General features: G+C 50.6%; 1 protein-coding gene across 1 annotated transcript in view; it reads left to right on the forward strand.

The window, feature by feature from the left end:
• Positions 1-26,180, forward strand: part of DYNC2H1 (dynein cytoplasmic 2 heavy chain 1) — a 1,714,832-nt gene that overhangs the window by 706,942 nt on the left and 981,710 nt on the right. Inside the window, exon 43 of the mRNA XM_085621461.1 lies at positions 25,748-25,994. Coding sequence (XP_085477587.1) covers positions 25,748-25,994 — 247 coding nt within the window. The remainder of the gene's footprint in view (positions 1-25,747; positions 25,995-26,180) is intronic.

A 26,180-nucleotide genomic window follows, 5' to 3' on the forward strand; every position in this document is an offset into this window, starting at 1 on the left:
TCGTACCACCCGGTTCTCCAGATTGTCCTAAGGGGATTCTCCCTCCCCTTCGCAACTACCCCTCCACACATGCTACCTCTTGCGACAGGATGACAGAATACCATCTTGCCTTACTCTGACAGGAATTGGTGGTTCTCTTGGCCAAGGGAGCCATAGAGAGGTTGCCGATACCAGAAGTAGGTCACAGTTGTTATTCTTACTACTTTCTGGTGATCAAAACGACAGAGGCCGTCATCCTATCCTAGGTCTGAGCCCTTTTAATTTCTACCTGAAAAAGAGGAAATTCAAACTGCTCACACATGCTCAAGTGCTGTCTGTCCTCGCCCAGGAGACTGGTTTGTAGCATTGGACGACCTTTGACCCTGCCAGCAGGTAGGTCGCCCCTCCAGCCGCCACACGGTCCTCCTGTGCTCTGCTGCTTCCTGCCAGTTCCCGCCTCTGCCAAGTAAGCCCCTGCACCTGCTGGCCCTCGCTATTGTTGTGCCGCCTGTGACCCGTATTTTCTCTTCTGCACCCCGTTTTCACCTGCGTTGTGCCCCCTGTGACCCATATTTTTCACTTCTGTACCCCGTCTCCACCTGCATTGTGCCCCCTGTGACCCGTATTTTTGTCTTCTGTACCCCGTTTTCACCTGCGTTGTGCCCCATGTGACCCGTATTTTTCTCTTCTGTACCCCGTTTTCACCTGCATTGTGCCCCCTGTGACCCGTATTCTTCTCTTCTGTACCCCGGTTTCACCCGCATTGTGCCCCCTGTGACCCGTATTTTCTTCTTCTGTACCCCGCTGCGAGGTCCCACGCTCCTACCCGTGCCCCCCTCCCCCCGGTCCATTTTCTCGCTGCTGCACCCTGCGGCCACGCCCCCGCTGCCCCCTTCGCCACCCCGCTCCCGCCTCCCAGCTGCTCCTCCCTCCCACTCCCACTCATATGAAGGCCGCGCGCAGCGGCCGCGCCTAAGGCAAGCCCGTCTGCGCCCGTCCGCGCCTGGACTGCGCCCAGTGCGAGGACCCCTGGCTCCCACCGGAGCCAACCCACCCGACGGAGATACAGTGCCACCGCCCTCCACGCACTCAACACCGGCCAACAGCCAACCTGCTTCAGAGCCACCCCGAAACGCACCCATGGAGCCTTCACCTGCCACGCCTGCAAGTTCACCTGCCTCCGGACCTGCACCGCGCCTGCCAGGACAGGCGCCAACCACAACCACCTCAAGTGCATCCTGCTCAACACTCGCTCCGTCCACAAGCACGCCGTCGAACTCTGGGACCTCCTCAAGACCACAGCGCCGGATGTCGCCTTCCTCACGGAAACCTGGATGCACGCCTCCTCAGCCCCCGACATCGCCATAGCCATCCCGGACGGCTATAAGATCACCCGGAGGGACCACATCAACCAAACCGGAGGCGGCATCGCCATAGTCTACAGAAACACCATCCGCATAACAACGAACACCGACGCCACCCTCACCGCCGCCGAACTCCTCCACTTCCAGATACACACCGACCCCAAGACCACCCTCAGAGGTACCCTCATCTACAGACCCCCGGGACCACGCACTCAGTTCAGCAAAACCATCGCAGACTTCATCAGCCCGCTCGCCCTCGCCTCCTCCGACTACATCCTCCTAGGGGACCTCAACTTCCACCTGGAGAACAACAAGGACACCAACACCACCACCCTGCTAGACAGCCTCGCCAACCTTGGACTCAAGCAACTGGTCAACACCCCCACCCACTACGCCGGCCACACGCTGGACCCCATCTTCTCCTCCAGCAACCACATCTCCTTCAGCCATTCCACCGGACTTCACTGGACTGACCACAGCTGCGTCCACTTCAACTTCAGGAAAACCACAACACACCACCGCCCGCAACAAGCTCCCCGTAGATGCTGGAGCAAGATCACCACCGACCAGCTCACCACCTCCCTGAGCCAAAACCAACCCTCCTACACTACGGACCCCAACGAAGCAGCCCTCAACCTCACACAGTGGATCACCAACTGCGCCGACGCCCTTGCACCACTGAAGAACCCTCCCAGCAATTCCGACAGCAAGAAAACCTCATGGTTCACCAACGATCTCAAAGACTCCAAAAAATCCTGCCGCACCCTCGAGCAAACTTGGCGCAACGACCAGTCATCAGGAAACATGACAGCCCTCAAGACCGCCATCCACAAACACCACCAGCTGATCCGCACCACCAAAAGGATAGCCTTCAGAGACCGACTGGACAACAACTCCCAGAACAGCAAGGAACTCTTCAGCATCGTCAAAGAGCTCTCCAACCCCAGCACCAGCAACAACGACATCACGCCATCACAAGACCTCTGCGACTCACTCGCCACGTTCTTCCACCGCAATATCCATGACTGCTTCAGCACTCACACCACGGACCCTTCCACCGAGTCTACGCCCCCTACCACCACCCTCTGCACCTGGAACCCCGTCAGCACGGAAGACACCACCCACACGATGAACACCATCCACTCCGGCTCCCCAGCGGACCCCTGCCCACACCACATCTTCAACAAAGCCGACTCCATCATCGCACCACAACTCCGGGACATCATTAACAACTCCTTCACATCCACCACCTTCCCGGAGAGCTGGAAGCATGCGGAGATCAGCGCCCTCCTGAAGAAACCCACCGCGGATCCCACAGACCTCAAGAACTTCCGCCCCATCTCGCTCCTCCCCTTCCCAGCTAAAGTCATCGAGAAAACCGTCAACAAACAGCTGACCACCTTCCTCGAGACGAACAACTCCCTCGACCCATCACAGTCCGGATTTCGAGCAAACCACAGCACCGAGACCGCCCTCATCGCTGCCACCGACAACATCAGGACCCTGCTGGACAACGGGGAAACGGCCGCCCTCCTCCTCCTCGACCTGTCGGCCGCATTCGACACCGTCTGCCACCGCACCCTGACAACCCGTCTCCACCGCGCCGGGGTCCAAGGAAAGGCCCTGGAATGGCTCACCTCCTTCCTCTCCGACAGAACTCAGAGAGTCCGTCTCTCGCCCTTCCGCGCAGCACCCACCAAGATCATCTGCGGCGTACCCCATAGATCCTCGCTCAGCCCTACCCTCTTCAATGTCTACATGAGCCCCCTCGCAGCCATCAAACGCAAACACAACTTAAACATCATCTCCTACGCCGACGACACCCAACTGATCCTCTCCCTCACCAACGACCCCGCCACCGCCAGAGCCAGCTGCCAGGAAGGAATGAACGACATCGCAGAATGGATGAAGCTCAGCCGTCTGAAGCTGAACTCAGACAAGACGGAGGTCCTCATCCTCGGTCCATCCCCCTCCGCCTGGGACGACTCCTGGTGACCCCCTACCCTGGGAACCGCCCCCAAGCCCACGGACCACGCACGCAACCTGGGGTTCATCCTCGACTCCTCCCTCACTATGACCAAACAAGTCAACGCCGTTACATCTTCCTGCTTCAACACCCTCCGCATGCTCCGAAAGATCTTCCGATGGATCCCCACTGGAACCAGGAAGACGGTCACCCAGGCCCTCGTCACCAGCCGACTGGACTACGGGAACGCCCTCTACGCCGGGACCTCCGCCAAACTACAGAAAAGACTCCAGCGCATACAGAATGCATCTGCTCGACTCATCCTGGACATTCCCCGACACAGCCACATCTCGGCCCACCTGAGAGACCTGCACTGGCTCCCCGTCAGCAAGAGGATCACCTTCAGACTCCTCACCCACGCACACAAGGCTCTCCACGACATAGGCCCCGAATACCTCAGAACCCGCCTCACGTTCTACACACCTACCCGCCAGCTCCACTCCGCCAGCCTCGCCCTCGCCACGGTCCCACGGATTGGCAGAACCACCACCGGAGGAAGATCCTTCTCCTACCTAGCGGCCAAGGCGTGAAACTCCCTCCCCACCCACCTACGACAGACCCAGGACCATCTCTCCTTCAGGAGACACCTCAAGACCTAGCTTTTCGAACAGTAGCGCCCCCCCCCCCCCAGCGCCTTGAGACCCTCACGGGTGAGTAGAACGCTCTATAAATGTTCCTGATTGTTTGATTGATTGACTTGAAGGATGCATACTTCCACATTCCTGTCTTGCCTTTCCACAGACGTTACCTGCTGTTCATGGTGAGCCACAAGCACTTTCAATTCATAGTGCTCCTCTTTGGTCTTACCAGCGCCTCTCGGGTGTTCACCAAGGTGATGGTGGTGGTTGCAGCTTGTCTGAGGAGAGCAAAGGTTCCAGTCTTCCCCTATGTTGATGACTGGCTTTTGTAGGCAGGCTCACTCCCTGCAGTTGTCTCCCATCTCCAGACTACAGCAGACCTCCTGCATTTGCTGGTGTTCACTATTCAATGTGCCAAAGTCACACCTGACTCCTTCTTAGATGCTCCCTTTCATCTGAGCTGTTTTGAACACTGTGCAGTTTCGGGTTTATCCTCCTGCACAGCAAGTCCAGGATATTCAGGCTGTAATACCGATGTTTCATTCTCTATCCAGGGTTTCTGCAAGACTGACTCTGAGGCTGCTGTTCCTCATGGCCTCCTGCATCCTCCTTATGACACATGCCTGCTGGAATATTCGGGCTCTGCAGTGGTAGAGATCAGAGGCCTCTGGTCTCAGGTGGAATCCAGACTCTACATCAACCTGCTGGAGCACTGGGCGATCTGGCTGGCATTAAAAGCCTTTCTACCATCCGTCAAAGGCAGGCACGGACAACACCACCGCCATGTAGTACTGCAACACACAGGGTGGGTGGGCTGGCAGACCCTTTGTCAAGAGGCCCACAACCTATGGAAATGGCTGGACCTTCAGGGCAAATCCCTGGTAGTTCAACACCTAGCGGGCACTCTGAATGCCAGAGTGGACAAACTCAGCTGAAGATGCCTAGTGGATCACAAATGGTGTATCCATCCGGAGGTGGTGCAAGGTCTCTTACAACACTGGGGAGACTTGGTTAGATTTGTTCGCCACCACCAAGAACTCTTAATGTAAGCAGTTCTGCGTGCTGGAGTTAACAAGACGGCTCTCGATCGGAGATTTGTCTCGAGTTGAGCTCAGGCCTCCAGTACACCTTTCCGCCCATACCACTCCTGCCTAAAGTTCTCAAGAACATCAGGAACTATCTGGTCCAAGTCATCTTTGTGGCTCCGCCCTGGGCACAGAAAATTAGGTATCCCGAGCTGTTGAGCATGGCCATCGGTCCTCTAATCAGACTGCCTCTTCAGGAGGATCTCCTGTCATAGCAGCAGGGGAAGGTTCTCCACCCGAACCTGGCAAAGCTGTGGCTTCATACATGGAGTTGCGCAGCAACAGTTGACAACTTTTGACCTTCCGCCTGAAGCCTGTAATATTGTCTTAGAAGCCAGGTGTCCCTCCACCAAGACGGTATATGCCTGCTGCGGGGGCAAGTTTGTGGCATGGTTTGCAGAAAAGCAAGTTGACCCCCTTTCTACTATCCTTTCTCAGGGCCGTCTATTTATTCTTTATCTTGCCCAGCAGGGCTCTGCTTTGGGCGCCTTAAAGGGCTATCTTTCTGGCATTTCAGCCTTTCTGCGGTTGCCATATCACTCATCCCTGTTCAAATCCATTGTTGTAAATAGGTTTTCGAAAGGTCTTCAACATATGTTTCTACTTTCAACCTTCATCATTCCTCAGTGAGACCTCAATCACCTTTCTGATGTATGCTCTCTTTGAGCCACTGCACAACTGTCCTCACAGGTTCCTTATCATCAAGACAGTCTTTCTAGTTTCAATAACAGGCTTGGTCAAATAAGCCTCCTTACCTAAACATCTACCCAAACCAACTGGTTCTTTGCACTAGAGCTTCCTTTCTGTTGAAAGTTGTCACTTTCATGTAGTCCTGTCTATCACCCTGTCTCCCTTTTACGCTCCGCCGTATCCCACTAAGGAAGATGAGTGACTCCATGGACTGGACCCAAAAAGAGCGTAGTCATTTTACCTTGACCGCAATAAAGAATTCCAGTTGGATGACCAAATGTATGTGGGGTATTTCGGAGCAAAGAAGTGGAAGGGTGGGCAGAAACGGGCCGTCTCCTGATGAATCGTGCTCTGCATTAAAATCTGCTATGCCAAGAAACGACCCCTTGAGGGTTTGCATTCTCATTCCACCAGAGCTAAGGCTGCGACCACTGCGTTAGCATAGAAAGTTCCGGTCCTGGACACATGCCAGGCATTAGCCTGGGATTCTCTGCACACTTCACTAAGCACCACTGCATGGACAGTCAGGTCTGTGAGGATTGGCACTTTTCTTTTTCAGACTTGCAGGACCTTTTAGTGTGAAATGGTTTTGTAGACCCACCTTCAACAGGTATTGCTTGGTATCTATTCTAAGGTAAGGAATCTGCAGGTAGAAGTCTCTATCAGATGGACAAGTTACTTACTTTCGGTAAAGCCTTATCTGGTACAGACTCTATCTAGCTGCAGATTCATTACCCTCCCGCCCCCCCATCCCCGCTCTGCAAACAGATTTCTAGGGTCAAGGCTGTTCCCCCTTTCAGGGCCCTAGTTTTCCAAACCAGTGCCCAGTGTTCCCTCATGGCTCTGCACTCCTGACGTAGAAAGTAGCAAAAAGAAACTGACGTCAGTGTGCAGGGATGGCGCCTATATAGGTACTGCGCACGTCACTTCTGGCATGGACAATGCCACACACAGCCGTACGATGCCACCTACTATGCACTGGAGTACTGCTCACGAAAAGCTTCCAGATCAAGTCTGATGCCTGGGGATAATTCTAAGGTAAGGAATCTGCAGTTAAGTAGAGTCTCCACCAGATCAGGCTTTACCAAAAAATCCACAATTATTTTACTTCCTCCCAAACACACACATTTCATACTTAAATGTAAATGAAATTTAAAAAAAATGAATTTGCCACATATTTTTCAATGTAGTTTAATTGGTGCTACAATACAATTTAGAATGTTTCAAGGAAAAAGATGTTTTGGGATACTGAGGGAGAGGAAAGAAATTTGTTAGACGGATCAACTTTTCTGCCAATGGATTCTTCAGAAGAAGGGCTTCTTTTGGAGCTTTACAACACAAGTGGACGTGACAATGACCTCAGATCTTGTTTCCTTGTCACCCTACACGTTTCCATGCCCTAATGTTAAGGAAGCCCATCACATTGAATTGTCGTGCATGGGGAAGAAACTTGCTGAAAGTTTAGAATCTAGTGTTCAAAGAGAGACTTGGTTGAATCCTTTATAGCCCACTTTGTAGGATAAATCCTCCTCTACAGCTGCCATAATTAAGAGTGCTATAACATAGCACATACTAGCCCTAGTAATATCTACTTTACTGTTGATTTCTCCTACCTTTGAGAGCTTCATTGCAAGGATTCCTAGGACCTACTGAAATCCCATGACCTCCACCATCCTTCTACCTGTCGGAGAATTTAAATATTTGCTGCCTAGACCGAGTATGGTGGACAGCCATATTGGTACCTCTTAAAATGGTGTCTAGCTCCAAAAATCACAATTACACAGACAAATGGCAGGATGTTTTTACAGCTCACATGTATTTCTGTGAAGCTAGTTTTAGGGGGTGATTGGCTACCAAACCTCTACACCCTCTGCACTGGCTGTGCAAGTATCATTTGCCCTATATGCAGTCAATGTATAGGAGCTCTCCACTGACTGATTGCTCTCCCGAACCTTATTCATTTTCCTTTTTTTAAGTATAGAAGATTAGGAGGGAGGAGCCTAGCGCGCAACCAAGATGGCCGCGTAGGTGCGAGGCTCCCGAGGACCTCCGCGACCTCCTGTATAAATCCTGACAGAATCCTGTCCCAGATGAGGGGACTGTATTTGTGAACCCGTGCAGAGGTGACGCCCGTTTTCCGTTTTTAAATCGGACCTCGGACACCGGCAGGAGCATCGATTGAGGTTTGCGGCCTTCTCCACGCCGGCCCCCCGTACTGGAGTCGTGGGGCGATCCGGACACAAAGTGAACAACAGCGGCGGGCAAGGCTGGGTGGCTCGCGTACCCCGCGCTTTCACTTTCGCTTTTGCGCCCTCCTTGCTGCCAGGCGAGGTTGGGTTGCGGGGCGGTGTGCGGTGCTGTGGCCTCGTTGGGCTGCCCTGCCGGCCCGCCGGCTGCGATCCGTCCTGAGGAGCGGTGGTCGCCCCCCCCCCGGAGCCCTTGAACGGGATTGTCTGCCCCTTTTCTGAGGAGATTGGCTCGCTTTGGGGATTGCGACCATGGCCACAAAACAAGATGGCGACCGGGCCAAGGTGAAGTCGACCCGTCGTGGCACGGCCCAACAATCCAATAACATGGACCGCTACACCCTCCAGAAGGGATCTCCAGAGGTGCTGCGTAGGTCCCCCACGGGCCCGACTGATGCTCCTGTTCCGCCCACGGACCTGACCCTCCGGGACGTCATGGGCGCCATCGCCGAGATGAAGGCCTCGGTGGACCAGCGCTTTGACACTCTGGCGCAGAAGATCGACTCGGCCCTCGTGGACGTGGGCCTCGTGAGAGCCGATCTGTCTAAAACAAATGACCGGGTCGATTCTTTGGCCCACTCTACCTCGGGCCTTACAACTGACGTGGCGGCCCTCCAACAGGAGGTGCGCAGGCTTGGCCAGGCGAGCGCCCTGATGAATCGTCGACTGGAGGATTCCGAGGGTCGGGCCCGGAGAAACAACGTCCGCATTATCGGGGTGCCGGAGGGACGAGAGGCGGAGGCAGCGGATCTGTTCGTGGAGGACCTGGTCCTCACCCACCTACAGCCTCGGGGGCTGAGCAAATTCTTTGCAGTGGAACGGGCCCATAGGGTCCCCGGGGGTAGGCCTAAGATCGGCGCCCCTCCGAGGCCTCTCATCGCCCGGATCTTCAATTTTAGGGACAGAGACGCTATCCTGCAGACTTCTAGGCTCCAAGGGCCAGTCAGACTTGATAACATGGATATTAATTTCTATCCTGACTTCACCCCGGCGGTCCAAAAGCAGAGACTAAGCTTTTTGGGTGTCAAACGTCGCCTACGAGACCTGAATCTCAAATATTCGATGCTTTTTCCAGCTAAGCTGAGGGTGGAGGTAGATGGCCGCACGCACTTTTTTGATCGTCCCGAGGCGGCCGGGGACTGGCTGGACACTTTGCCTGGAGATCGGGGCCGGGGGGGCGGGGGGGGCGCGGTTGGTGGGGAGGGCCCGCCGGATCAGGACTAAGGGACTAATGGTAGGCCTTGCTCCGGGCTGTGTTATTGTCACCATTGACTGTTAGGGTAAGTTCCCCTCCTGTGGAGGTCGTGCGGGGTCTCTTGGGGGATCTCCCTCCTCCTCTGGGGGACTAGTTAGTTTTCTTCTATGGGGCGACAGGCACACTGCACTTTGGGGGGGCTGTTCGGGCTCATGCAGGGGTGCAGGGTGGGGGGAGTTTTGTTGGGATGGGTGGGTTGGGGTGGGGTGTGGTTCGTTTCTACCGCAAGGCAAACCCTTTATTGTACTGGTGTTTTTGAGTTGCTCTCGGGGGGACAAATGATGGCTTCTGTATGTGATGGGGGGTAGGGACTTGATTTTGTTGTCCTGGAACGTTAACGGGCTGGGGGATAGGATTAAGCGGGGTGTGGTCCTGCAGTATCTGAAACGGATTTCGCCTGATGTGGTCTTTCTGCAGGAGACACACCTTATTGGTAACTCCTTTTGTGCCATGAATCGACGTGGTTATCGTTTGGTGGCCCACTCGGGCTTTACGTCAGGCTCACGAGGGGTGGGCATTATGGTCAAGACCTCGCTCCCGCTAGAAATAGACGAGGTGCGCCATGATGAGAGGGGACGCTACGCTGTTTTGGTGGGGAGAATGGAGGGCAAAGTGGTCGTCTTTGTCTCAGTGTACGTCCCACCGGGGTTACAGTCCACCACCTTCGCGGACCTGGGACGCCTCCTTCTTGACCTTCCGGGGGGGCTTCTGGTGGTTGGGGGGGACTTCAACGCGGTGGTTTCTGGGACTATGGATCGTTATCCCCCTAGGGACCTCCCCCGGGCACAGGCGTGGCTGTCGGGCCTTTTGGACACACTGGGATTGGTAGACTGCTGGCGTTTAAAACATCCCACTCAGCTGCAGTACACCTTCCATTCGGGTGCCCATGGTAGCCTTTCGCGGCTTGATCATATCCTTGTCCCTGCGGCCTATGCCGGGAGGGTGGGGGAGGTGCGCCATTTGGCGAGGGGCATTTCAGATCACTCCCCGCTCCTGTTGCACTTTGATGTCTTCCCGAGGGGGGAGGGCAGGGTAGCTCCAATCAACGCTTGGTACCTGCGCGACCCCACTATTCGCGCAGACTTGATTAAATCCTTGCAACGGTATTTCGAGGAGAATGTGGGGTCAGTCCTGTCGGCTATCTCCCTGTGGGAGGCTTTCAAGACGGTACTGAGAGGGGAGGCCCTCTCCTTTATTTCCCATGCCCGGAGGCGCGCACAGGAGGAGGTGACCCGGGTGGAGGCCGAAATTACTGAATTGGAGGGTGATTTGGGGAGTGGGGTGACTGACGCTGCGCTCCACGTTCTGCACCTTAGGCAGGCGGCCTATAGGGCCCTCGTCACGGAGGCGGCCAGGGGCCTCAGCAGAGAGCAACAGGGGCGATTGTATGATGTGGGTGATAAGGCGGGCAAGTTGATTGCGTGGCTGGATAAGAAGGAGAGAGCGAGTCGTGTGGTCCCGCTGATTGAGAGGACGGATGGCGTGCGTGTCATTGAGCCGGAAGGCATTGTTTCTTGCTTTGCGGATTATTTCCGCGAGGTATATTCCCCGGTTTCTCCCTGCTCGGAGGAGGATTCCCATGCCCTGCTGCGTGACATCGCGCTCCCCTCCCTTTCTGTGGAGGACAGGGAGTCGCTGGATGCCGCCCCCACCTCGGACGAAATCGCCCTCGCCATCCGCTCGGTCGCTTCTGGCAAGGCCATGGGCCCAAACGGCATTCCTATCGAGTTATACAAGCTGCGACCGGATGTACTGGCGCCCCACCTCCGCGCAATGTTCCTTGCGGCCCACTCGCGGGGCTCCCTCCCGCCGGACCAGCGTCTGGCTACCATCGTGGTCATCCACAAGGAGGGGAGACCTCGAGATCGGGTCACATCCTATCGGCCTATCTCGCTCTTGAATGCGGAACCTAAAATCCTCGCCAAGGTGCTCGCCAACCGGCTGGTCGGCGTGGTGGGCGATCTGGTCCACCAAGACCAGTCCGGCTTTATCCCCCATCGCAATACGGCTCTTAATTTGCGACGCCTGCACGGCGTGCTAGCGCGTGTTCCGTTCGTGCGGGAGCCGGCCATCTTGGCGGCTTTGGACGCCACTATGGCGTTTGACACACTCGAGTGGCCGTACATCTGGGCGATGCTGGCGAAGTTTGGCTTCGGGCCGGGTTTCATCAGCTGGGTCAAATTGTTGTACTCGGACCCACTTGCGCAGGTGGTGGTGAATGGTCGAGTCTCGGCCCCATTCGTGCTGGGACGGGGCACGCGACAGGGTTGCCCCCTGTCGCCGCTCCTGTTCGCACTGGCCTTGGAACCCCTGGCAGAGTGGCTGCGGTGGCACCCTTCTATCCGAGGTCTCCGTTGGACCCCTGAGTATGAGGACCGCGTGTCTCTCTATGCAGACGACATCCTTTTGTACTTAGCTTCCCCGCGCAAATCACTGATTGTCCTGGTCGATGTTCTGCGCTCTTTTGGCCGCAATTCAGGCCTTGTCATCAACTGGGCCAAATCCTGTGTCTATGTGCTTTCCGGGGAGGCTCCTGTCCTCCCGCGGGGCTGTCCGATCCAGATTGCCTCGGAGGGATTTCGATACTTGGGTGTCTACATTACGCTGGATCCGGTGGCCCGCTACGAGCGAAATTTGCTTCCCCCCCTCCAGCGCTTGAAGGAGGACGTCGCGCGCTGGCGGCGCTTGCCACTTTCGCCGCTCGGCCGGGCGGCGTTGTTCAAGATGATGTCACTGCCGCGCTTCCTGTACGCTCTCCAGAACACTATGGACCTGGTCCCAGCGCGCTACTTCCGTGAAGTGGAGGGTCTACAGCGCCGCCTGTTCTGGGATGGGAGGCCGCGTATAGCCTTGGCAAAGTTGACGCTCCCGTGGTACGATGGAGGGATTGCCCTCCCGGATATTAAACGGTATTACTGGGCCTCCCAGTTGGCTGCAATTAATCAGGGCCTCTATGGGCCCGCCCTAAACCCGGCGTTTGAAATGGACAAGATGCTCCTGCCCGGTGGCGACTACAATCGAGCGCTCTACGCTAGTGTGCCCGATTCCCGCTTGACGGGACCCACGCGTGTCATGGTGCGAGTATGGCACGCGGCTAATGCAGCTATGGGCTGGAAGGACCGTTTGACCCGGGCGTCACCGCTGTACGCGTCTGAGAGGTTGGGCTCTCTGTGGACCTCGAAGGGCTTTGAGCAGTGGGACACTATAGGCATCAGTACAGTGGGAGATCTCTGGACGAGGGGAGGATTCAAGACATTCGAGACGCTGCAGGCGGAGTTTCAGCTGCAGGGCAGTGAATACTTTCGCTACCTGCAGGTCCGTCACGCACTGGGTTCTGTCTTCCCAGACGTGGCCTCCATCCCGGAATCCTCCCCCCTGGAGGATAGAGTGCTAGATGGCCACGTTCCGGACAGCACGATCTCCCTCATTTATAAGAAATTGATAAATGACCGCTCGGGCTTACTGACTGGCCTCCGCGAGGCTTGGGTTGCCGATGGGCTGGAGTTGGACGACGAGGACTGGATTTCCGCGGTGGCCTCTCCGAAGGAGGTGGCCATCCCGGCTCGCCTTCGTTTCGTCCAGCTTAAGATACTCCACCGGGTGTACATGACGGGGCCAAGGCTTCTGCGTATGGGCTATGCCGAGGACGGATTGTGTAGGCGTGGGTGTGGTGCTTTAGCGACCTTTTTGCACATTTTGTGGGAATGCCCGAGGGTGGAGCGATTCTGGCGTGGTGTGCATGAGGTCCTGCGAGCGGTTACGCATGTCGCGCTGTTGCCTGAAGCGAGGAGATGTTTGCTGAATGTGTGGGAACCGACCGATTACTCGGTTCCGCAGACGCGATGGGTGACTCTGGGCTATATGGTGGCTAAACGGGACGTTGCGCGGCTGTGGGGATCCCAGAGGTCCCCGGCGGTGTCGGCCTGGAAAGAACACATGGATTGGTGCATGTTCCGAGAGAAGGTGGTGTATGTGGCGCGGGGTAAGCCTGGGGCATGGGTGAAGATATGGGGCCCCTGGAACGCCTACCGCGGGGATATCTGCGAGCCGCCGTTGCTGCCTCCCGCTTCCCCAGCTCCATCCCCCTAGTTTACTCCCTCCCTCAGTTCCGAGCACAATATTCTCCCAGTCCCGGACCCGTTTCCCTTCCCCGCTTGGGGGTTTTCAGTGGATGGTTTGGGGTCCCCCATTTGAGGAGCACGTGCTGCCGCTTTTGATCGTGGGTTGCCTTGCGGGTGTGTGTTTATTTATGTTGTTGTGTTGTATAAAATGAAACCGTATTGTGGGCTCAGAACCACATGGCCCGCGTTGTGGATACCACCTGCCTTAGTGTCTATGTAAAGTTCAGTGCCTCATTGTATGTATGCCATTTGTCATTGTCATTTTAGCGGCCGGCCGGAAGGTTGTAGGCCCATACCTGTATATATTTGAGATTGCAATAAACGGTTTCAAAAAAAAAAAAAAAAAAAAAAAAAAAAAGTATAGAAGATTATATTAAGCACGGAGCTAAAGTGACTGTCTTTGTAGTGGATTCTTCTGTCACTCTAGCATCAGCTCAAGTAGGGTGCATCTATAATGGTATTGTAACAGGAAATGATACTGCTATTTTGTGAAAGTCATCTAGCCCAGCTCTAGTTTGTCTTTGTCTTTGTCTGATAGCTCGTGCAGCACAATTGTTTCAGGTAGGAAATTGGTAGGTGGGAGAGTGAGGGGTGAAGTGATAGATTGAGAGGTTGGCAGCCTGTATAGAGGCTGTTGGGGATGGGCTGATGTATGTTCTAAGAGTTATGCACAATTGGGTTGCTGGTGCATGTGTCTCCTCTTGGTGGTCATTATTATTGTGATGGTGTGTCTCACTTGTGTGGAAAAAAAACCAATAAACATATTGTTAAAAAAAGAAATCTACCTTGATGCCCTTGGACGCAAGTATACAATTTAGGCTCACCTGCCTTATTTTTAAGGCTCTGTGCATACAAAGCATTGCCTATCAGTGATCCATCCTGAATGTATCTGTCAGTCCCAAAAACATCAGAAGACACATTATAAATGTAAACCAAGAAATTTACGACTTCGATTGCCATGGCCCAATTTTTCTTTGATCGGTGTAACTGCAGCACGCCCTCTGGTTGCACGAAAGATTGCAGAGGATTGACTGCCCCATAGAAGTTAAGTTATCATGTGCGGATTGAAGATGGCAATAAAAACAAACTTGAAGTCGTGGTAAAAGGGCATCCCGAGAGGAAGGAACTTGCCTGGGGCTTTTGTATTATTTAAGAGCCACGTAGGGAGGCAGTCGTTATGGAGGTGTTTCTCCGCCCGGCCAGGCGGGGTTTATAACCCTGTGGTTGTTTGCACACTTTTTGCCCATGTCCTGATGAGGCCTGATTGAGTTGGCTGAAACGCGTTGACTAAATTTGGAGGAGTCCGATCAACTACAAGTGCTATACGAGACAACTGGACACACACTTTGTTGGACTGCGTGGAGGTTGAAAGTTACCCTCCCAAGTGTGTATGGGACTATCTCCCACGGATTGCGTATGAATTGTGTTCTTTTCGCAACTGTTATTTGATTGTATGGGTAGGAATGAACCTTGAAATAGTGATGATTATTACATCACTTCCTTTTGTTTTGTATGTATGTGAAAAATATAAACATATGTTGGAAATTCAAACGGGGGCAGAATCGTCAATGATCAATGAACTAAATGAGTTGTCCGGGGACTTAGTAGCCATAGGTAGGAACTTATTTATTGTTCTCTCTACAGGACTTTTTTTTGGATCTTTTCCTACACATCTTGCGTTTTGCTTGTTCTTATGTTTTTGCCCAGATGTGTTGGGGTAATTAGGGCAAACCCCTGTGGTTTATCATATGTAACATGCCCCCAAGATCTGATATACGAGAGATTCTGCAGATTAAGAAAAACTTAAACCCACTGTTTTTCAATCAACGTCTTTGCTCATAGATTGATGAATGTGTCCAGACTAGGGGGCATATGTATCAAACTCCCCTTTAGCGAATCCTAATTTGCGAGATTTTGCGATTCGCAAATTCAGATTCGCTAAACGAGGTGTATAAAATAAATCGCTAATTATTTGCGATTACTTAAAAATCGCAAATAATTCGCAGAATCCCGTATTGCGATTTCTTAATAGCGAAATTCGCTAATTAAGAAATCGCAAAAACGGGAATCTGCAAGCCTGGTGCAGGCTGATGACATCACAAACAGGAAACTGTAGTGATTGCCTGCACCTGCTCACCTGAGCCACACCCAGAGGCTGCTTGTGGAGTGTGAGGAGGCTTTCCTGGAGACAGCAACCAGCAATGGATCCCAAACAAAACCAGCAGGGCAAGGATGCAGAAAAAAGAAAGAGAAAACACAAGTTTTCAGAAAAGGAGCAGGAGGTCCTCATTGAGGAGATGGTCTGCAGCCATGAGCTCCTCTTTGGGAAGAAGGCACTCAAAGTCCCAGAGGCCAGGAAGAGGAAAATCTGGCTGGAAATACAGAGCAAGGTGAATGCTGTTGGAGTCACCACACGCACCATCGAGGAGCTGCGCAAGCGGTGGTATGATATGCGCCAGAGGTCCAAGGAGAGGGTGGCAGCCAGACTCAAGGATGCCAATCAGACTGGAGGAGGACCATCCACTGCAGAGCAGCCAACCCCCCATGAGGAGCTCGTGGAGTCTACCCTCCTGCCTGAGAGCGTTGGTGGTTTGGCTGCAATAGACAGCTCCGACCCCTCATGCAGCAGACAAGGTAAGATGCATGCCAAATCACCCTGCACTCCTCCCCATCCCTTGCACACTCCCCCAAATGCGCATAGTAAACCCCCAACATGCCAATCCAGCCCAGGTCTTACAGCACACCCAGCAATGCATCATGGGACTCGTAGTACTGTGTCTGACTGTGTGTCCATGACACCATCACAATTAAATGCAACATATGTGTTTTGGGGATCATTGAATGGAAATGTGTCAGAGGTTAGCCGTCAAAGAATTGTAACTTTATTGAGTGCCACATGCAGACAGTAACACAAACTCATGTAGTCCCCTTTACATCCACAGCACACGGCATGCCACAAGAAGACAGCGCAGAGGGAGAGGAGCCTGCAGACCATGCGGACTCCAGCGATGACACAGAGCAGCTGCCAATTCAGCGCAGGAAGCGCGCACATGTGCCCCCACTGCCTCCATTGAGGACGAAGTCCCAGCAACAGGCGATGACACCGACAGGAGAGAGGGGAGTCAGGGTGTGACAGACATGCCCCGTCATGACGCACCAACACCAAGGCAAAGGGAACAAGCCATATCCAGGTCAAGGCCCAGGAGCAGCACTGCAACAGAAGGAGAAGGCACGTGTTCTCCGGCTTGGAACAGTGTATGCTGCAGGAACAGCGCCTGCAAAGCAAGGCAATGCGTTCAATAAATCGCCAGCTAGGCCGCATACATCAGGACAATCGCAACATGGTAGCGGCAATACATGAGCTCTGTGCCACTTTGAGGGACACCCAAGCTGCCAATGACAGGGCTGGACGACGTGCCAATGCACGGCTACACAATTATACAAAGGCAGTCAACCGCCTCTGCACCACCACCAGCGCACTCACACGCAGAAGCGTAACCATGCAGGTGGACATGGCACATTGTTGCCAGGACATTGCACGAGGGCTAGAGCAGGTAACCACTGCTGTGGAACAGCTGCAGACAGCCAATGCTGGTGGCAGCGCACTAATGGCCTCTGCTGAGAGTGAGGACACATCGAGTCGCAGCAGCATCACTCCAACCTTGCCAGGTGAAAGACGCCGCAGTGGCAGACAGTTAGCAGGCCAAGGGCGCACCATGGGGGGCACTCTCCCTGGACGGCACCGACGGAGGTGATCATCTGCGGGGACACTGACTGCAACACGGGTGCATTTACCCGAAAAGGCTGTTTGCCCTATTACTTGTGCCTTCTCTGCACTTTGTGTACAACATGTGCTGGGGACAATTACAATTTCTTTCATGTGAAGTGTGATTAAACACTTGACACATCATCAGGCTTTGTAGTCTCATTTCCTCAATACTCACCTAAAAGTAGTTTCGTGTGATCTCAGTCCGTCTCTGGCGTCCAGCAGCTGCCCCAACTCCTGGTGCTGGTCTGGCAGGGGGAGCAGGGCGCTCGTCATCCGATGTGTCTGTATCGGTCACATCAATTGTGGTGCCTTTCCTCATTACCATGTTATGTAGCATTGCACAGCTTGCCACGATTTTACAGCAGGTCTCAGGGCTATATTGCAGTGCGCCTCCACTTTTATGCAGGCACCTGAAGCGGCTCTTCAGGATTCCGAAGGTTCGCTCAATGACACAGCGTGTAGATCTGTGTGCCCTGTTGTAGCTCCTCTCACTTGCATTTGCAGGATCCAGGTATGGGGTCAGGATGAAGTCGCGCACTGCATAGGCACTGTCACCTGCATGGAAAAAAACACAATAGGTGAGTCAATGTCCCCCCCCCTCAAGTGATGTAGCGGATGTATTGATGTGTGCAATGTATTTACCGAGCAGGTACCCCTCCCCAAACTCTCCAGCACTCAAGACGTCTGTGTATTCCACTGTGTCGGAAGATGAAGGAGTCATGTGTACTGCCGGGGTATTTGGCTACGATGTCTGTGATGTGATACTTAGCGTTGCACACAATCTGTATGTTGAGGGAATTGTAGCATTTCCGATTCCTGTAGACATATTCAGTTTCTGCTGGGGGTGTGATGGCCACATGGGTCCCGTCAATGCAGCCAATGACATGGGGGAAACGTGCAATCTGGTAGAAGTCCAGTATCGTTTGCTGTAATGCCTGTTGGGTGGTGGGGAAGTAAATGTGATGTGAGAGCCTCAGTAGCATTGCATCTAGAAAGGCATGGAAGAAGCGCGAAAGTGCACTCTGTGACACCCCACCAACCTCCGCTATGACCCGTTGAAAACTCCCTGACGCCAGGAGGTACAGGGAGCACAGGACCTGCACATGTGTGGGAATTGTTTGTGTCCTGCGAGTAGGGTGCTCCAAGTGGGGTTTCAGCTCCTCAATCAGGTCTATTATGGTCTGTGGGTGCAGTCTGTACTTGTCATAGATCTCCTCTTCAGTGTTCTGGAACAGGGTGATGCGCAGCCTGAAGATACGTTCCTGTCTCATTCTCCTGTGAGCAAGGGCCCGAATACGCAGCCTCCTGGCTATCACATACATTGCAGCCATTGTGGGTGTATTTGTTGCATTGTGGGCTGGTTTTTGTACCTTGCACCAGTTTACCACCTGCAAGCAGTTGGTGTTAATTGCGATTTCTTAAATTGCGAATTTTGTGAAATCGCAATTTGCGACAATTTCATACATGTGTTTGCGATTTCTTAGCTAGTGATTTCTTGTTAGCGATATTCGCAACGCTAAGGAATCGCAAATTAAGTATTCGCTAGGAAATTCGCTGTTTTCTTGTTTCGCAGCCTAAGAAATCGCTAATTTAGCGATTTCTTATTTTTCTGTTTGGAAGTGTGTCATACATATGAAATAGCGAAAAATCAGTCGCAAACGCTGTTTTTTGCAATTCGCAGCGTTTGCGACTAATTTTTCCTTTCATACATATGCCCCTTTTATGCCCCCATTACCATACACATTTTCGCACTTCTTTTGGAGGCATCATTTACCTAATATAGATATATGTACAGCAGGTTGATGTCCACTGGGGTATGCATCTTGGTAAGCTAAGCATTAATAAATAAATAGGTTTGATTAAGCGAGGACTGTAAAAATGGCTTTGGCATATGGTTATAGTTTTTCACAAAGGAATGAGGCAATTTCCCATCTTTTACATCCACCCCAGGTGTGGACGAACTGCTTTCTCCCCCTCTTAGAATTCTGATTTTGTTAGCATGACCCATGATGAAAAAATACAAATACAAATATTTGATAACCCGGAATGAGTGGTGGTCTTCGAATCACACTAGTGACATTCCAAATGCAGGTGTATCCAAAACCGTATTTCAGTGGGTGATTAATGAAAGGGTGGAATAGAGGAAGCCATGATCTCATTCTACTCCATTGCTGTCTTGACTGATGTAGTTGGAGAGTTGTTCAAAACTAGCCAGGCAGGCCATTCAAGCTCTAGTTTCAAATTTGCTTCGTCCTCCAGCATCAGGAAGGGTAATGGCACCACAGTCTTTGCCTTATGGATCGATCCACCCAAACATTCTGTGTAACAACTAGTGGAAAGAAAGAATGTGGAGATGCTCAGAAGAGAGAAATGACACAGTGATTAAAAAACCTATTACTCGGGGGAAACAGAAAGATTAATAAAGTTAGATGATTTTGAGGTGTTGTCTACTACACCTTCTGATTATTAGTCAGAAACTAGTATCAGGAAGTAAATTGGGCGTGGCAGACTTTTTCACAAGGATCCTAATCACGAGAGTCTCTTTAAAGTTAGGTAAGGATTGTAAAAAAAAATTGCTGATGTGTAGGATAAACTAGCGTTGGTTCCAATATGTTTCAGATGTATTCTCTAAGTGTGTAACTCAAGTGTTTGTCCTGTATTTTACATATGAATCCCCCTTTTTCTATTTATACATTTATGATAATGTCACGGGTGTGCCAAAAGTGTGTCCTTCATGGTAGAACTGGCAGCCTCAGAGTAGTCTTCCCCTCCCCCCCCCCCCCAAATTTTTGCCTACCTCCTCCATTTTTCGAACGGTTTTTAGCTGAGTTTAGGACTTTGTGCGCTTTACCACTACTAATCAGTTCTACAGTGTTTGTGCTCTCTCCCCTAAAACATGGTAATATTGGCTCATCCTCAGTTGGCATCTTTATTGTGCCTATAAGTGCCTAGTAAAGTGTAGTACATGTGCCAGGGCCTGTAAATTGAATGCTACTAGTCTGCCTACAGCACGGATTGTGCCACCCACTTAAATAGCCCCCTAACCATGGCTCCGGCCTGCCATTCTAGAGCCTGTATGGCAAGTTTACATGGCCATTTCGACCTGCCAACATAAACCTCTTGCCAGGCCTAAACCTTCCCTTTTTATACAAATAAGTAACCCCTAATGTGATGTGATACTTAGCGTTGCACACAATCTGTATGTTGAGGGAATTGTAGCATTTCCGATTCCTGTAGACATATTCAGTTTCTGCTGGGGGTGTGATGGCCACATGGGTCCCGTCAATGCAGCCAATGACATGGGGGAAACGTGCAATCTGGTAGAAGTCCAGTATCGTTTGCTGTAATGCCTGTTGGGTGGTGGGGAAGTAAATGTGATGTGAGAGCCTCAGTAGCATTGCATCTAGAAAGGCATGGAAGAAGCGCGAAAGTGCACTCTGTGACACCCCACCAACCTCCGCTATGACCCGTTGAAAACTCCCTGACGCCAGGAGGTACAGGGAGCACAGGACCTGCACATGTGTGGGAATTGTTTGTGTCCTGCGAGTAGGGTGCTCCAAGTGGGGTTTCAGCTCCTCAATCAGGTCTATTATGGTCTGTGGGTGCAGTCTGTACTTGTCATAGATCTCCTCTTCAGTGTTCTGGAACAGGGTGATGCGCAGCCTGAAGATACGTTCCTGTCTCATTCTCCTGTGAGCAAGGGCCCGAATACGCAGCCTCCTGGCTATCACGTACATTGCAGCCATTGTGGGTGTATTTGTTGCATTGTGGGCTGGTTTTTGTACCTTGCACCAGTTTACCACCTGCAAGCAGTTGGTGTTAATTGCGATTTCTTAAATTGCGAATTTTGTGAAATCGCAATTTGCGACAATTTCATACATGTGTTTGCGATTTCTTAGCTAGTGATTTCTTGTTAGCGATATTCGCAACGCTAAGGAATCGCAAATTAAGTATTCGCTAGGAAATTCGCTGTTTTCTTGTTTCGCAGCCTAAGAAATCGCTAATTTAGCGATTTCTTATTTTTCTGTTTGGAAGTGTGTCATACATATGAAATAGCGAAAAATCAGTCGCAAACGCTGTTTTTTGCAATTCGCAGCGTTTGCGACTAATTTTTCCTTTCATACATATGCCCCTTGATCTCTTATATGCCCCCATTACCATACACATTTTCGCACTTCTTTTGGAGGCATCATTTACCTAATATAGATATATGTACAGCAGGTTGATGTCCACTGGGGTATGCATCTTGGTAAGCTAAGCATTAATAAATAAATAGGTTTGATTAAGCGAGGACTGTAAAAATGGCTTTGGCATATGGTTATAGTTTTTCACAAAGGAATGAGGCAATTTCCCATCTTTTACATCCACCCCAGGTGTGGACGAACTGCTTTCTCCCCCTCTTAGAATTCTGATTTTGTTAGCATGACCCATGATGAAAAAATACAAATACAAATATTTGATAACCCGGAATGAGTGGTGGTCTTCGAATCACACTAGTGACATTCCAAATGCAGGTGTATCCAAAACCGTGTTTCAGTGGGTGATTAATGAAAGGGTGGAATAGAGGAAGCCATGATCTCATTCTACTCCATTGCTGTCTTGACTGATGTAGTTGGAGAGTTGTTCAAAACTAGCCAGGCAGGCCATTCAAGCTCTAGTTTCAAATTTGCTTCGTCCTCCAGCATCAGGAAGGGTAATGGCACCACAGTCTTTGCCTTATGGATCGATCCACCCAAACATTCTGTGTAACAACTAGTGGAAAGAAAGAATGTGGAGATGCTCAGAAGAGAGAAATGACACAGTGATTAAAAAACCTATTACTCGGGGGAAACAGAAAGATTAATAAAGTTAGATGATTTTGAGGTGTTGTCTACTACACCTTCTGATTATTAGTCAGAAACTAGTATCAGGAAGTAAATTGGGCGTGGCAGACTTTTTCACAAGGATCCTAATCACGAGAGTCTCTTTAAAGTTAGGTAAGGATTGTAAAAAAAAATTGCTGATGTGTAGGATAAACTAGCGTTGGTTCCAATATGTTTCAGATGTATTCTCTAAGTGTGTAACTCAAGTGTTTGTCCTGTATTTTACATATGAATCCCCCTTTTTCTATTTATACATTTATGATAATGTCACGGGTGTGCCAAAAGTGTGTCCTTCATGGTAGAACTGGCAGCCTCAGAGTAGTCTTCCCCTCCCCCCCCCCCCAAATTTTTGCCTACCTCCTACATTTTTCGAACGGTTTTTAGCTGAGTTTAGGACTTTGTGCGCTTTACCACTACTAATCAGTTCTACAGTGTTTGTGCTCTCTCCCCTAAAACATGGTAATATTGGCTCATCCTCAGTTGGCATCTTTATTGTGCCTATAAGTGCCTAGTAAAGTGTAGTACATGTGCCAGGGCCTGTAAATTGAATGCTACTAGTCTGCCTACAGCACGGATTGTGCCACCCACTTAAATAGCCCCCTAACCATGGCTCCGGCCTGCCATTCTAGAGCCTGTATGGCAAGTTTACATGGCCATTTCGACCTGCCAACATAAACCTCTTGCCAGGCCTAAACCTTCCCTTTTTATACAAATAAGTAACCCCTAATGTGGGCGCCCAGAGGGCATGGTGCAATATATTTTAAAGGAAGGATACATTTGTTTTTCACTACCGCAAGGCCTATCTCTCCCAACGGATAACATTGGGATTATTTTATTACATATTTTTAACTGTAATTACTAATTGTGAAGACATAGATTTTCAAAGTTTTATGTCAATGGAATCACAATTTAAAATCACAACTTGGTGGTGAAGTCCGATTTTAAATTGCAATTCTGAAAATACCACTTTTAGAAAGTTGACATTTTTCTTACTTTAGCCATTTGGTGCCTGCTGCCTGTCTCTGATAAACATCTGGGGAGGTTGACAGCTGGGCTTTGTGTATTCCCCCTTGATAGCCACAGACAATGGGAGCTTAGGTGTGACTTGATGGGCCATCCTCGGAGGATGGGAGGATGAGCTGAACCCGTATTTCACTAACACCTGAATAGTCTGTATCCTGACCACACTCAAAGGGCTGCATAGCCCCTGTAGTGAGTCAGGAGCCCGGGCAGGAAGGGAGGACTAATGTGCACTTCAAAGACCTGTCTTCGAAGACCCCCCACTTCAAAGGCACAACTGGGTATATATACTGGATCTCAGACACCATCACTTCAGTGCACATCTGGACCTGTGAAGACTTACCCAGGAAGAAGAACTGCTGTGCTAAAGGACTGCCACTCTACTGCACTGCTGCTTTGCTGGACTGCTGCCTTGCTGGGCTGCCCTGCTGCCTGCTGTTCCCCTGCCTGGGTGAGAAGGACTGGACCTACATCTCTTGAACCCAGAGTGATTCCAAGGGCTAGCTGGCTTGCCTCCTGATCTGAAGTCTCAGGGGCATAAAAGACTTTCAACGTACCTGCTTCTGCACCTGGACTCTGCCATCTGTCATTCAGCCCTGACAAGTGGTGAAAACTCAGTTCTGGACCGTTGGACGTGAGACTTTAGCTGCTTGCTTCAGCAAAACCCATTCATCCTCTCTTGGACCGGCTCATCGCCACTGTTGCATGGATTGACCCTGATGCATCGCAATTAGAACCACCCCTCCGTGTCGCTCTTCCCGGCTCGAGGTCTTCACATCTCCATCGAAGGCAGCCTCGATGACGACAACGAGAACAATGCATCGCAGCCCCTACACTCATCAGAGCCAATTAATTGTCTCTGCTGTGTGGATCAGGACCAGCGCATTGCCCTCACTGCAAGGGTCGACACAAATGCATCACTTCGACATTGATGCATCGCTTCGGCTGCATCCTCCATCCTCCCGTAGAAAGAGTCTTTGCTGCTACCCGAACTAAGGTACTTTGGCTCAGCGGGTCCAACCTGGGCCCTGTTGCCTGCCTGTGCACCACCTTGGTCAGCCTGAACTTTTCACTTTGTCCTGGTCCAGTATGACCAGATGTCCCTTGTTGGTGCTTAGTGCTTTTTGGTGCACTTTCACTTAATTCTTTAAAAATCCGTATCTCCAGTTCTACTTATTGGCTTTTTACCATTTTGTCTTGCTTTATTTATTAAATTAGGTTCCTTTCTTCTAACCTGGTGTGGAATCTCTTTGTGTGGTGTTTTCCATGATTTACTGTTTGAAGTGTTGCACAAATACTTTACACATTGCCACTAATTTCTGCTTGACTGCTCTGTGCCAAGCTACCAGAAGCAGAGCACAGGTTACTTTAGGGTCTGCCTACTAACTCTGTCAAGGTTTGTGGTTGCTGCCTGACTTATTCTCATACCCTTGTCTACCAACAACCCAATTTCTCACATTTCATTACCTGAAGATCATAGAATGTAAGCTGGGTGATGCTAAGGCTTAGTAGCGTAATCAATGCCTATAGTGTGTCTGGGTGCACTATAAGGGATCATTAAAATTGTAAAGACTACTATGACGTTTAGAAACAGTATACTCAAAACTGATATGGTAGCTAGTCATTCGGCTCACCTTCTCCCAAGGGTATTTCCTTCCCCATGAACAAAGAAACCAGAGCTTTTTGGAGGGAAAGGCCTCACCCACCTATTTGTGGTGTGCTTTATCATCGGCCAGTCCGTCCCACCGTTCTAGGACAGTGCCAACACAGTGGTCTCAACACTTTGTACAATGAATCTTAGGCTAAAGTAGTTCTGGTTAATAAAAAGTTCCAGATATCATATTAAAACTACCTCTCTGGAAACCCAGGGCTTTGCCCTTTATTCAGAGGGCATACAACTCAGGGTTTAAAAAGTGTTAAACCTGGGTGTTTTTGAGATTTAATGTATCAACACACCCGTTAAGTGCCAACATGTTCCAGCCATCAATAAAAACCCTCCTATAGGAACTGTGAGTATATTGTCAGTTGTGGAGGCAGTAAGGCATCTGTTTCTCCTTTATCCCTCTAGTTTGTGGATCAAAGTTTAGAAACAAGTCTTGCCCAGCAGGGTGCAAACACTCTACATTTCACAGGAATAAAATCTTTTTTGCTGCTTCCACTAGTTGCTTTGTAGATACTACTGCTTTACTTTCAGGGAGGTCGCTATAAAGGATCTGCATATTATCAGGCTATGTGCCTGCCTTGTTTTTTGTAGCAGAGCAGTCATTCAGCAACTGGTATATTCTTTCAACTGCCTTCCCATCATCCATTTAAAGATTTTCCTGAGAAGTCTTTTTCAAAGGTGAAGAATCTGCAAGAATGATGTTTCCATTAGAAGAAGGTGTTTTACTTTGTGGTAACAATTATTCTGTTAATATTCTTTTTACTGATTCTAAATCATCCTCTTTTGTCCTGTTTTAACACACCTGGTCTCTATGTTGCCCCAAACTGAGTTGTAGTAGTTGTTGCACGTTCTATGATGTGCACAGGCAATAGTGCAAAGGATGATGTCAATGCTGAGGGCCAATGAGAGCTTGCCCGCTGTGTATCTGTACTATCACAGAACTACAGTCTGGGTACTCTAGCCTTACACCTGGAGACGAGGTAAGTTAAAAGCTTTTTTAGTTAAATAATGGAATTTAATGTTTTCTTATGTGTTGAACCATAGTTGCTACTATTGTTTGTTTAACGTGTCTCTTGCCTTCTGTTGCAGAATGCTTCTTCGTTTTGCCTTCTCCCAGCTCCGATCGACTCAGATTGCTATAGTTCATTGCAGCGCACAGACCACCTCTCGGCACGTTCTGCAGAAGCTAAGTCAAACCTGCCTTGTGCTAAGTACTAACACTGGGCGTGTGTACAGACCAAAGGACTGTGAGCGACTGGTTTTGTATCTGAAAGATATCAACTTGCCCAAACCTGATAAGTGGGGAACCAGCACTCTAGTAGCCTTCTTGCAGCAGGTATGCACGTGTATCTTCACCTTAATAACTAATAATGCACAGTCAAATGGGAGGACATTTTTAGAGAAGCACAGTCCCCTTTCCTTTTCCGATGTCAACAGGTGCACCTGGCTGTTGCTGTCATTTCTGGTTTAGTGTGTTGATAAATAATATAATAAATACTTTACTATACAAATTAATGGGCGG

This window comes from Triturus cristatus, chromosome 8 (assembly GCF_964204655.1).
Source record: "Triturus cristatus chromosome 8, aTriCri1.1, whole genome shotgun sequence".
NCBI lineage: Eukaryota > Metazoa > Chordata > Amphibia > Caudata > Salamandridae > Triturus > Triturus cristatus.